Source organism: Coregonus lavaretus, assembly GCF_964263955.1.
Source record: "Coregonus lavaretus genome assembly, contig: HAP1_SCAFFOLD_5943, whole genome shotgun sequence".
NCBI lineage: Eukaryota > Metazoa > Chordata > Actinopteri > Salmoniformes > Salmonidae > Coregonus > Coregonus lavaretus.
In genome coordinates this window covers 4,769-18,863 of record NW_028167102.1, presented here as the reverse complement: position 1 = coordinate 18,863, position 14,095 = coordinate 4,769, and the positions used below count along the sequence as shown (strand labels likewise).

The 14,095-nt window shown below is 42.5% G+C and overlaps 1 protein-coding gene across 1 annotated transcript; it reads right to left on the bottom strand.

Annotated features, from left to right (window-relative positions):
• Positions 1-1,893: 1,893 nt before the first annotated feature.
• On the bottom strand, positions 1,894-10,317 carry LOC311113872 (large ribosomal subunit protein mL46-like). Its single transcript, XM_084189158.1, has 4 exons — positions 10,044-10,317; positions 8,144-8,348; positions 2,659-2,829; positions 1,894-2,302 (listed from the first exon to the last, which is right to left on the bottom strand). Exons 1-4 carry the CDS (start codon positions 10,302-10,304, stop codon positions 2,049-2,051), a joined length of 891 nt encoding a protein of 296 aa, XP_084045284.1. The 5' UTR covers positions 10,305-10,317; the 3' UTR covers positions 1,894-2,048.
• Positions 10,318-14,095: the final 3,778 nt, after the last annotated feature.

Genomic DNA, 14,095 nt, shown 5'->3' with positions numbered 1-14,095 from the left:
ACCAGCTCTGTCAGGAGGAATGGGCCAAAATTCACCCAACTTATTGTGGGAAGCTTGTGGAAGGCTACCCGAAACATTTTACCCAAGTTAAACAATTTAAAGGCAATGCTACCAAATACTAATTGAGTGTATGTAAACGTCTGACCCACTGGGAATGTGATGAAAGAAATAAAAGCTGAAAGAAATCATTCTCTCTACTATTATTCTGACATTTCACATTCTTAAAATAAAGTGGTGATCCTAACTGACCTAAGCCAGGGAATTTTTACTAGGATTTAATGTCAGGAATTGTGAAACACGAGTTTAAATGTATTTGGCTAAGGTGTATGTAAACTTCCGACTTCAACTGTACCTGGAAGTTTGTGTTTTGGCCGTGAAAAGGGCTGTGGTGGAAAAAGTACCCAATTGTCATACTCCTTGTGCAGGAAGTAGAGGTGCTGCAGCAGGAAGTAGAGGTGCTGCAGCAGGAAGTAGAGGTGCTACAGCAGGAAGTAGAGGTGCTGCAGCAGGAAGTAGAGGTGCTGCAGCAGGACGTAGAGGTGCTGCAGCAGGAAGTAGAGGTGCTGCAGCAGAAAGTAGAGGTGCTGCAGCAGGAAGTAGAGGTGCTGCAGCAGGAAGTAGAGGTGCTGCAGCAGAAAGTAGAGGTGCTGCAGCAGGAAGTAGAGGTGCTGCAGCAGGAAGTAGAGGTGCTGCAGCAGTGCTGAGCACACAAGTAAAAAGACAGATCTTCATTTTGCCAACGAAAATGTCTCAACATAATGAAACAAAACACGTTATTTAAAGAACTGGTTTTGAATAATAAATAGGCCTACAATAATAACAATATACAATAATATTAATGATTTAAACAAATTATTATACATTCGAAAAAATAAACAAATAAAGTTACAAAATTGCATCCTACCTGAATAGCGAGTTTATCAGTAGCCTGTATTTGGACATTTGTGTGGTATTAAAAAATATGCTTGTGTTTAGTGAGTCCACCAGATCAGAGGCAGTAGGGATGACCAGGGATGTTTTCTTGATACGTGTGTGAATTAGACTATTTTCCTGTCCTGCTAGGCATTCGAAATGTAACGAGTACTTCTGGGTGTCAGGGAAAAATGTATGGAGTAAAAAGCACATTATTTTCTTTAGGAATGAAGTTAAAACATGTCAAAAATATACATATTAAAGTAAAGTACAGATACTTAAGTAGTACTTTAAACTTAAGTACTTTACACCACTGGAAAAGGGGGTATTTCTAGCATTAGTGAAAGGTCAGTTCAATCTGAGAGGGTCTATTTGCATCACTATGTTCTCTGGGCCTAACAAAGCTGTTCTCTGCTCCAGCCTCTCCTCCTGTCTCACTACTGCCATCTGGTGGAGGACAGGACAATACCCTGTCTGCATAGAACAACAGAGCTGATCTCTGATCAGCCTCTCCTCCTGTCTCACTACTGCCATCTGGTGGAGGACAGGACAATACCCTGTCTGCATAGAACAACAGAGCTGATCTCTGATCAGCCTCTCCTCCTGTCTCACTACTGCCATCTGGTGGAGGACAGGACAATACCCTGTCTGCATAGAACAACAGAGCTGCTCTCCTCCTGTCTCACTACTGCCATCTGGTGGAGGACAGGACAATACCCTGTCTGCATAGAACAACAGAGCTGATCTCTGATCAGCCTCTCCTCCTGTCTCACTACTGCCATCTGGTGGAGGACAGGACAATACCCTGTCTGCATAGAACAACAGAGCTGCTCTCTGATCAGCCTCTCCTCCTGTCTCTCTGCTGCCATCTGGTGGAGGACAGGACAATACCCTGTCTGCATAGAACAACAACACAAAGGCAAAGAGACTGGGTTTCTATCCTCTCGGATATAGGCCTACCGACAACACTCAAAAATGGTATATGTTGGAAAAAATTATATACTTTAATCATGTTATCTTATACACAAAGTGGATGAGGGAGAAAACAGCAGTTTGCTAATGACAGAAGTATGACTTCCAGGACTCAACGAGGACATTTTAAAAGACAACTGTAACCTCTCGTCGGATCCTGTCCATCACAGGTTGAGTATGAAGCGGTTGACCTTCTCCAAGTAGGCTGGCTTCAAGTAACCCTGCAGTTCAGTCTTCTTCACCCACAGGAAAGGTCCTTTCTGACTGGCTGACGGACTGCCTGACCCGCCTGACAGTAAAGCTTTGAAAAAGAACACCTTGGCTCCCACGCTGCGCTCGGTCCGGCCATCTTTGGGGAACTTGTACTTGTACACTCCACAGGGGGTGTTGCCAAGGAACGTAGCCTTGAAATCAGCCTCTGGAATGAAAAATAGCTTGGCAGTTAGAATAGAGTTGGAGAACACAGAATAAGTCTTAACTGATATACCAGTAATGTTTAGGTGAAGGGTTCTATCATTTGATACAGAATTAGTAGTTATATATATATATATAGCCCTGCTCTACACAGATAATGCTGGAATCTTGCATATGTTGTTGGACACATGATGGAAATGTTTGCCAGAGGAAACACTGCATCCCAAAATGGCTCCCTATTCAGAGCACCCTATTCAGAGCACCCTATTCAGAGCACTACTTTTGACCAGGGTCTATAAAGTAGTGTACTAAAGAGGGAGGCATTTTGGGATGCAGAGTAATTTCTACTCCACGTCTTACCTGGCAGGCTGGCGAGGCCTCTCTCCGCTGTCTGTCTGAGAGTCTCCCCTGCCTCCCACTGGGCCTGAGGCAGCAGCCAGATCTGCTCTTTACCAACAGTCTGCTGTACAAGCAGGACCAGGCTGTCTCCTAGACACCTCTCCACTGAGCCCAGTGCTGTACCATCTACATCTGGAACACAGAGTTACATGTCGGTTTGATTATCAACGCACTGGAACACAGAGTTACATGTCAGTTTGATTATCAATGCACTGGAACACAGAGTTACATGTCAGTTTGATTATCAACGCACTGGAACACAGAGTTACATGTCAGTTTGATTATCAACGCACTGGAACACAGAGTTACATGTCAGTTTGATTATCAACGCACTGGAACACAGAGTTACATGTCAGTTTGATTATCAATGCACTGGAACACAGAGTTACATGTCAGTTTGATTATCAACGCACTGGAACACAGAGTTACATGTCAGTTTGATTATCAACGCACTGGAACACAGAGTTACATGTCGGTTTGATTATCAACGCACTGGAACACAGAGTTACATGTCGGTTTGATTATCAACGCACTGGAACACAGAGTTACATGTCGGTTTGATTATCAACGCACTGGAACACAGAGTTACATGTCAGTTTGATTATCAATGCACTGGAACACAGAGTTACATGTCAGTTTGATTATCAATGCACTGGAACACAGAGTTACATGTCGGTTTGATTATCAACGCACTGGAACACAGAGTTACATGTCGGTTTGATTATCAACGCACTGGAACACAGAGTTACATGTCGGTTTGATTATCAATGCACTGGAACACAGAGTAACATGTCGGTTTGATTATCAACGCACTGGAACAGAGAGTTACATGTCGGTTTGATTATCAACGCACTGGAACACAGAGTTACATGTCGGTTTGATTATCAACGCACTGGAACACAGAGTTACATGTCAGTTTGATTATCAATGCACTGGAACACAGAGTTACATGTCAGTTTGATTATCAATGCACTGGAACACAGAGTTACATGTCAGTTTGATTATCAATGCACTGGAACACAGAGTTACATGTCAGTTTGATTATCAATGCACTGGAACACAGAGTTACATGTCCGTTTGATTATCAATGCACTGGAACAGAGTTACATGTCGGTTTGATTATCAACGCACTGGAACACAGAGTTACATGTCGGTTTGATTATCAACGCACTGGAACACAGAGTTACATGTCGGTTTGACTATCAATGCACTGGAACAGAGTTACATGTCAGTTTGATTATCAACGCACTGGAACACAGAGTTACATGTCAGTTTGATTATCAACGCACTGGAACACAGAGTTACATGTCGGTTTGATTATCAACGCACTGGAACACAGAGTTACATGTCAGTTTGATTATCAACGCACTGGAACACAGAGTTACATGTCAGTTTGACTATCAATGCACTGGAACAGAGTTACATGTCAGTTTGATTATCAACGCACTGGAACACAGAGTTACATGTCAGTTTGATTATCAACGCACTGGAACACAGAGTTACATGTCGGTTTGATTATCAACGCACTGGAACACAGAGTTACATGTCGGTTTGATTATCAACGCACTGGAACACAGAGTTACATGTCAGTTTGACTATCAATGCACTGGAACAGAGTTACATGTCAGTTTGATTATCAACGCACTGGAACACAGAGTTACATGTCAGTTTGATTATCAACGCACTGGAACACAGAGTTACATGTCAGTTTGATTATCAACGCACTGGAACACAGAGTTACATGTCAGTTTGATTATCAACGCACTGGAACACAGAGTTACATGTCAGTTTGATTATCAATGCACTGGAACACAGTTACATGTCAGTTTGATTATCAACGCACTGGAACACAGAGTTACATGTCAGTTTGATTATCAACGCACTGGAACACAGAGTTACATGTCAGTTTGATTATCAACGCACTGGAACACAGAGTTACATGTCGGTTTGATTATCAACGCACTGGAACACAGAGTTACATGTCAGTTTGACTATCAATGCACTGGAACAGAGTTACATGTCAGTTTGATTATCAACGCACTGGAACACAGAGTTACATGTCAGTTTGATTATCAACGCACTGGAACACAGAGTTACATGTCAGTTTGATTATCAACGCACTGGAACACAGAGTTACATGTCAGTTTGATTATCAACGCACTGGAACACAGAGTTACATGTCGGTTTGATTATCAACGCACTGGAACACAGAGTTACATGTCAGTTTGACTATCAATGCACTGGAACAGAGTTACATGTCAGTTTGATTATCAACGCACTGGAACACAGAGTTACATGTCAGTTTGATTATCAACGCACTGGAACACAGAGTTACATGTCGGTTTGATTATCAACGCACTGGAACACAGAGTTACATGTCGGTTTGATTATCAACGCACTGGAACACAGAGTTACATGTCAGTTTGATTATCAACGCACTGGAACACAGAGTTACATGTCAGTTTGATTATCAACGCACTGGAACACAGAGTTACATGTCGGTTTGATTATCAACGCACTGGAACACAGAGTTACATGTCAGTTTGACTATCAATGCACTGGAACAGAGTTACATGTCAGTTTGATTATCAACGCACTGGAACACAGAGTTACATGTCAGTTTGATTATCAACGCACTGGAACACAGAGTTACATGTCAGTTTGATTATCAACGCACTGGAACACAGAGTTACATGTCAGTTTGATTATCAACGCACTGGAACACAGAGTTACATGTCAGTTTGATTATCAACGCACTGGAACACAGAGTTACATGTCAGTTTGATTATCAACGCACTGGAACACAGAGTTACATGTCAGTTTGATTATCAACGCACTGGAACACAGAGTTACATGTCAGTTTGATTATCAACGCACTGGAACACAGAGTTACATGTCGGTTTGATTATCAACGCACTGGAACACAGAGTTACATGTCAGTTTGACTATCAATGCACTGGAACAGAGTTACATGTCAGTTTGATTATCAACGCACTGGAACACAGAGTTACATGTCAGTTTGATTATCAACGCACTGGAACACAGAGTTACATGTCAGTTTGATTATCAACGCACTGGAACACAGAGTTACATGTCAGTTTGACTATCAATGCACTGGAACAGAGTTACATGTCAGTTTGATTATCAACGCACTGGAACACAGAGTTACATGTCAGTTTGATTATCAACGCACTGGAACACAGAGTTACATGTCAGTTTGATTATCAACGCACTGGAACACAGAGTTACATGTCAGTTTGATTATCAACGCACTGGAACACAGAGTTACATGTCAGTTTGATTATCAACGCACTGGAACACAGAGTTACATGTCAGTTTGATTATCAACGCACTGGAACACAGAGTTACATGTCAGTTTGATTATCAACGCACTGGAACACAGAGTTACATGTCAGTTTGATTATCAACGCACTGGAACACAGAGTTACATGTCGGTTTGATTATCAACGCACTGGAACACAGAGTTACATGTCAGTTTGACTATCAATGCACTGGAACAGAGTTACATGTCAGTTTGATTATCAACGCACTGGAACACAGAGTTACATGTCAGTTTGATTATCAACGCACTGGAACACAGAGTTACATGTCAGTTTGATTATCAACGCACTGGAACACAGAGTTACATGTCAGTTTGATTATCAACGCACTGGAACACAGAGTTACATGTCGGTTTGATTATCAACGCACTGGAACACAGAGTTACATGTCAGTTTGACTATCAATGCACTGGAACAGAGTTACATGTCAGTTTGATTATCAACGCACTGGAACACAGAGTTACATGTCGGTTTGATTATCAACGCACTGGAACACAGAGTTACATGTCAGTTTGACTATCAATGCACTGGAACAGAGTTACATGTCAGTTTGATTATCAACGCACTGGAACACAGAGTTACATGTCAGTTTGATTATCAACGCACTGGAACACAGAGTTACATGTCGGTTTGATTATCAACGCACTGGAACACAGAGTTACATGTCAGTTTGATTATCAACGCACTGGAACACAGAGTTACATGTCAGTTTGATTATCAACGCACTGGAACACAGAGTTACATGTCAGTTTGATTATCAACGCACTGGAACACAGAGTTACATGTCGGTTTGATTATCAACGCACTGGAACACAGAGTTACATGTCAGTTTGACTATCAATGCACTGGAACAGAGTTACATGTCAGTTTGATTATCAACGCACTGGAACACAGAGTTACATGTCAGTTTGATTATCAACGCACTGGAACACAGAGTTACATGTCAGTTTGATTATCAACGCACTGGAACACAGAGTTACATGTCAGTTTGATTATCAACGCACTGGAACACAGAGTTACATGTCGGTTTGATTATCAACGCACTGGAACACAGAGTTACATGTCAGTTTGACTATCAATGCACTGGAACAGAGTTACATGTCAGTTTGATTATCAACGCACTGGAACACAGAGTTACATGTCAGTTTGATTATCAACGCACTGGAACACAGAGTTACATGTCGGTTTGATTATCAACGCACTGGAACACAGAGTTACATGTCAGTTTGACTATCAATGCACTGGAACAGATTTACATGTCAGTTTGATTATCAACGCACTGGAACACAGAGTTACATGTCAGTTTGATTATCAACGCACTGGAACACAGAGTTACATGTCGGTTTGATTATCAACGCACTGGAACACAGAGTTACATGTCAGTTTGATTATCAACGCACTGGAACACAGAGTTACATGTCAGTTTGATTATCAACGCACTGGAACACAGAGTTACATGTCGGTTTGATTATCAACGCACTGGAACACAGAGTTACATGTCAGTTTGACTATCAATGCACTGGAACAGAGTTACATGTCAGTTTGATTATCAACGCACTGGAACACAGAGTTACATGTCAGTTTGATTATCAACGCACTGGAACACAGAGTTACATGTCAGTTTGATTATCAACGCACTGGAACACAGAGTTACATGTCAGTTTGATTATCAACGCACTGGAACACAGAGTTACATGTCAGTTTGATTATCAACGCACTGGAACACAGAGTTACATGTCAGTTTGATTATCAACGCACTGGAACACAGAGTTACATGTCAATGTAGATGTCAGTCTCTCTGGATAAGAGCGTCTGCTGAATGACTACCAGGTCAATGTAGATGTCAGTGTCTCATCTGTTGACAGAGCCATTAAATCAGGTCTATACTGCCGGGCCTACGGCACCATCTACATACAAAGGGCCCTGACTAGAAGTAGTGTAGTGCACTATAGCCTTTCACTGCTAGTCTCCACCTGTGGTTCATGAAGCATGTGACCAATAACATTTGATTTATTATTTGATTTGTTCCTAATGTTTTGTATGCATAGTAGTCATACTAGTGTGTAGGGAATAGGGTGCCATTTAAGACAACCTCTGATTCCTACCTCTGGCTCTGAGAGCAGGTTGGAAGCGTTTGAGATTCTGTTCCCAGGTGTCCTCCTGGTCCTGAGCTGTGATGGTATCCTGGCCACCGAAGTCTGCCTCCTCCTCGTCTGAATCATAGTTGTCTGCCTGTTTCCGCCTCATACGCTCCGAGTCCTCTAGGATCCTCTGTTCATGTTCCGACAGCAAGCTTCTCTCCAGCTCCATCTGGGATTAGGATATCACAAAGATGGCAGCCTCTCATTTCTATTTACACACCAGTAATACATCTTCCCTGCGGAGAGAGGGGCTCTTGGAGACCAGGCCTTTATAATACCATGTACATCTTCCCTGAGGAGAGGGGGGCTCTTGGAGAACAGGCCTTTATAATACCATCTACATCTTCCCTGAGGAGAGGGGGGCTCTTGGAGACCAGGCCTTTATAATACCATCTACATCTTCCCTGAGGAGAGGGGGGCTCTTGGAGACCAGGCCTTTATAATACCATCTACATCTTCCCTGAGGAGAGGGGGGCTCTTGGAGACCAGGACTTTATAATACCATCTACATCTTCCCTGAGGAGAGGGGGGCTCTTGGAGACCAGGCCTTTATAATACCATCTACATCTTCCCTGAGGAGAGGGGGGCTCTTGGAGACCAGGCCTTTATAATACCATCTACATCTTCCCTGAGGAGAGGGGGGCTCTTGGAGACCAGGCCTTTATAATACCATGTACATCTTCCCTGAGGAGAGGGGGGCTCTTGGAGACCAGGCCTTTATAATACCATCTACATCTTCCCTGCGGAGAGAGGGGCTCTTGGAGACCAGGCCTTTATAATACCATGTACATCTTCCCTGAGGAGAGGGGGGCTCTTGGAGACCAGGCCTTTATAATACCATCTACACCTTCCCTGAGGAGAGAGGGGCTCTTGGAGACCAGGACTTTAACAAAGACCTAATTTAAACTGTAAAAATGAATGACCTTTTAATGTGGCATGAACACAACCAGTCATGATGTTTTCATCTGATTGTCAAACAAATCACTTCAATAAGTAGGCTAGCTGTGCATGTTCATCCACTCCAAAATAATTCATCATTTTTATATATATTGTTATTTTATTTTTTAGTCATTTAGCAGACGCTCTTACAGTTAGTGAGTGCATACATTTTTTTTTCTCATACTGGTCCCCCGTGGGAAACGAACCCACAACCCTGGCGTTTCAAATGCCATGCTCTACCAACTGAGCTACACGGGACTACATCAGCTGAACCAGGAAAGAAAAATAAAGATTGATAAAAAATAAAGCTAAATAAATGGTCTACTGCCCACGGATAGCACAGAGAACATCTGTACCCGCACACACCTGAAAAACAAAGCAATGAGCGCTCTAAACAGCTGACTGACAAACGCAAACAATGACACATCAACGGATAAATCTAATGCATTGGAATAAAGGGATTTTTTTTAAATCAAGAATGGATGCATGGCAATCTAATAGCGAAAATGAATAAGTACAAAGGCAAATCGATGCGTAAAGGAGCTCAGCCGAGGTCGAAATTCAGCACTACTGAGCGGACAGCACTTCCACATAAATAAATGGTTTAAACCATGACAGAGAGGTGGGGGTGTTCGTTTCATTTGGAAGCTTTTAGTTTCATATTATCCGCTGTAAAACATATTTACCACTGCATTTTAGACCGAGAGGAGAATGGTTAAATTAGCATTATTTAGAGACACACCAACAAAGTGTGTTGCATTCAGGGGAGCTAACTCTTCATTCAGAGGAGTTGAGCCCCCCCCCGGCTCACCCTTAATTCGAACCCTGGAGCAAAACAATGGAGAACAACAAGGCGCAGGGTTTTATTCTAGCCTAAAACTACTAGTGACTACAGCCATTGACAAATTAATGAAAACACATTTACCTGATGCATGAGCTCAGCGAACTGGTCTTCGATCGGGTTCCGCTCCTGTGATATGACAGGCAGCCTCTGTAGACACACCGCCCCGTACAGCTTCCATGGTGACGCGACGCTTTCCGTTTTACTTTTGGTCTGCGTTGCAGCTCGACAAGCATAACTGAGAGACATTTGACGAACTCCTGTATGTTTTAGCCCTGTCCGTCCGACATTTGTAATAAATTGCCGTAAGGGGCGACTCAAAATCCTCGAGCAGGGCGCTGCCATCTTTGATTCTCCAGGTTCTACCCACAAACCTATGCGAAGAAGGGCGTAAGGAAAAAGGGATAGAGGAAATGAAGATAAATGTAGTTTGAAATAAATAAATATTAAGATGTAGCTTCATTGAAATATATTTGTTTAAATTGATCTTAGATACATTTAATGTAGAAATAAAAAGGTTTATGGATAAGATTTTAGAACTAAATATGTTCTACTCATTTGTATCGCTCCCCCACATTATGGATAATGTACTATTCCAGGAAACGCGTCATACTAAATGGATCCGTCACTAGTTACTACAGTCACAAAGTCAGGAATCCCGCCTATTTCTACAATGTATCTTCTTATAATCTGATTTTAAACCTAACCACACTGCTAACCGTATGCCTAACCATAACCTTAAATTAAGACCAAAAAGCAAATGTCTGTTTTAATGAAAATTTACGATATAGCCAATTCTGACTTTGTGACTGTGCTATCTAGTGGAAACCTCCTCAATGTCACACATGTTGTTGTGTAACGCTAGCTAACGTGCTGGTTTCCAGTAGCTAAAATATATTAGCTAATCATGTATACATTAAACTGTATATTATCTAATTCTGTCAGGAGTATTTGCCAACAGGTTGCTGGTTCTTTGAATGCAGGAGGCTCAATGTAAGTATGTCGCTTTTTTATACGAAATCCCATGCATGCAATTGACAGCTAGCTAGCTAGATAACGTTATTTTATGATGCTAGTTTGAGGACTGGTAGTCTGGATTTAGATATACTGCCAGTTTGCTACACTTCACTAAACCGATTAGCTAGCTAGTTTGTTAGCTGTCTGTACTGAACAAAAATATAAACGCAACAATTTCAGAGATTTTACCGCGTTACAGTTCATGTAAGGAAATGAGTCAATTGAAATAAATTCATTTTTCCCTAATCTATGAATTTCACATGACTGGGCAGGGGTGCAGCCATGGGTGGGCCTGGGAGGGCATAGGGGAGCCCACTGGGGAGTCAGGCCCAGCCAATCAGAATGAGTTTTCCCCACAAAAGGGCTTCATTACTGACAGAAATACTCCTCAGCACCCCCCTCAGACGATCCCGCAGGTGAAGAAGCCGGATGTGGAGGTCCTGGGCTGGCGTGTTTACGGGTGGTCTGTGGTTGTGATGCCGTTTGGACGTACTGCCAACTTCTCTAAAACGACATTGGAGGCAGTTTATGGTAGAGAAATTAACATTCAATTCTCTGGCAACAGCTCTGGGTGACATTCCTGCAGTCAGTATGCCAATTACACGCTCCCTCAAAACTTGAGACATCTGTGGCATTGTATGTGTGACAAAACTGCACATTTTAAAGTAGCCTTTTATTGTTTTAGCACAAGGTGCACCTGTGTAATGATCATGCTGTTTAATCAGCTTCTTGATATGCCACGCCTGTCAGGTGGATGGATTATCTTGGCAAAGGAGAAATGCTCACTAACAGGTTTGTGTACAAAATTTGAGAGAAATAAGCTTTTTCTGCAATTTTTTATTTCAGCTCATGAAACATGGGACCAACACTTTACATGGCGTTTATATTTATGTTCAGTGTAGGTAGCAGAAATGTATGATCTGTGCAGTTACTGGAGTATCTCAAAATGAACAGTGATTTATCAACACTTGCTAGCCAGTTTGTGATTTATCAACACTTGCTAGCCAGTTTGTGAGCAATAATCACATTGCTGCATGCAGCTTCTGGCTGCCTGTTTTTGAAGGTGGTTTGAAGTTGCTGTGTTGATGATTGTTTTATGTTTTGTAGTTGTGGAACCACCGGTCTGCAGAGAGCAGTGAGCTCCAGTGCTGTCAGGTTGCAAGAAGCTGCTAGCGTCACGGCCACACCTGGGAAAAGTTCCAAAGAATTCAGGTAATACTATCCCTCTCAAACTCTAGTTCAGCCTTCTCCCTACAGTCCTCAGACATTCAGCCTTCTCCCTACAGTCCTCAGACATTCAGCATTCTCCCTACAGTCCTCAGACATTCAGCCTTCTCCCTACAGTCCTCAGACATTCAGCCTTCTCCCTACAGTCCTCAGACATTCAGCCTTCTTGGGTAGCTTAATGACTTTGGCTTCCTTCCAGGTCTGAGGACAATTTTTTTTAAAATCCAGACTCAGATAATAAAAATATGACAAATAGGAAGGAAGTGGCGATATAGTCCACCATTTTCCCACCTCACCCACACTAACTTTACAGAATTCAAAATTACAATGCTTTTCTTTCATTATTGGGTATTTTATGCATGAATATGATGCCTAAGTGTACCTACTTTGCCAATGAAATAGTAATTAAAGTAATTGGCAACATCAAAAGGTTTTGTGATAAATGAGCAATGTGATTCAATGAAAGATGGAGTTGAATTAGTCTTTCTGCCCATAATTTCATTTAAAATATTCCAAAGCATTTTTCTATCACACATTGCCATTTATCTCTGTTTCATAATATCATTTCTTATTTCTGTTCAGTTTAGTTCACATCATTTCTCAATTAACAGTAAGTCAGGCAGTCAGATGTGCATCCAGACTTCTTCACCAATCCTTTTGCCCCGTCTCTTTCAACCAGACAGCTTTCCAATTCCTCACCAATCCACGGGGCTTTAAGTTCTACCAGAGTTCCATAATAGGTGCATGCTTATCAATAACCGGAAGAAACTATTTCATAAATGCATCACATCAGACCAACAGATATTTGTTGTATCTTCAATATAGGAATCAGTACAGAACATTTAGTATGATCTCTTATACACTATTTTAAGCCTTTGGAACTTTTGCTTTTCTAGATATGACCACTATGTTATGGTCAGTACATCCAATGGGTTTGGATACAGCTTTAGCGTTCTGCAGCAACAATATGTCCTGTAATGGAAGTGACAGCCGTGATCCAGGGCTAAGGGAACAGACTTCCATGATCCAGGACTAAGGTAACAGACTTCCATGATCCAGGGCTAAGGGAACAGACTTCCATGATCCAGGACTAAGGGAACAGACTTCCATGATCCAGGGCTAAGGGAACAGACTTCCATGATCCAGGGCTAAGGGAACAGACTTCCATGATCCAGGACTAAGGGAACAGACTTCCATGATCCAGGGCTAAGGGAACAGACTTCCATGATCCAGGACTAAGGGAACAGACTTCCATGATCCAGGGCTAAGGGAACAGACTTCCATGATCCAGGACTAAGGGAACAGACTTCCATGATCCAGGGCTAAGGGAACAGACTTCCATGATCCAGGGCTAAGGGAACAGACTTCCATGATCCAGGGAACAGACTTCCATGATCCAGGACTAAGGGAACAGACTTCCATGATCCAGGGCTAAGGGAACAGACTTCCATGATCCAGGGCTAAGGGAACAGACTTCCATGATCCAGGACTAAGGGAACAGACTTCCATGATCCAGGGCTAAGGGAACAGACTTCCATGATCCAGGACTAAGGGAACAGACTTCCATGATCCAGGGCTAAGGGAACAGACTTCCATGATCCAGGGCTAAGGGAACAGACTTCCATGATCCAGGGAACAGACTTCCATGATCCAGGACTAAGGGAACAGACTTCCATGATCCAGGGCTAAGGGAACAGACTTCCGTGATCCAGGGCTAAGGGAACAGACTTCCAGGGCTAAGGGAACAGACTTCCATGATCCAGGACTAAGGGAACAGACTTCCATGATCCAGGGCTAAGGGAACAGACTTCCATGATCCAGGGCTAAGGGAACAGACTTCCATGATCCAGGGCTAAGGGAACAGACTTCCAGGGCTAAGGGAACAGACTTCC

Coding starts and splice junctions, on each gene's coding strand:
- LOC311113872 (XM_084189158.1), bottom strand. CDS start 10,304: ATGGCAGCGCCCTGCTCGAGGATTTTGAGTCGCCCCTTACGGCAATTT. Junction 2,830..8,143: donor ACCTGCTCTCAGAGCCAGAG/GTAGGAATCAGA, acceptor TCTGTGTTCCAG/ATGTAGATGGTACAGCACTG. Junction 2,303..2,658: donor AGGCCTCGCCAGCCTGCCAG/GTAAGACGTGGA, acceptor TTTTCATTCCAG/AGGCTGATTTCAAGGCTACG.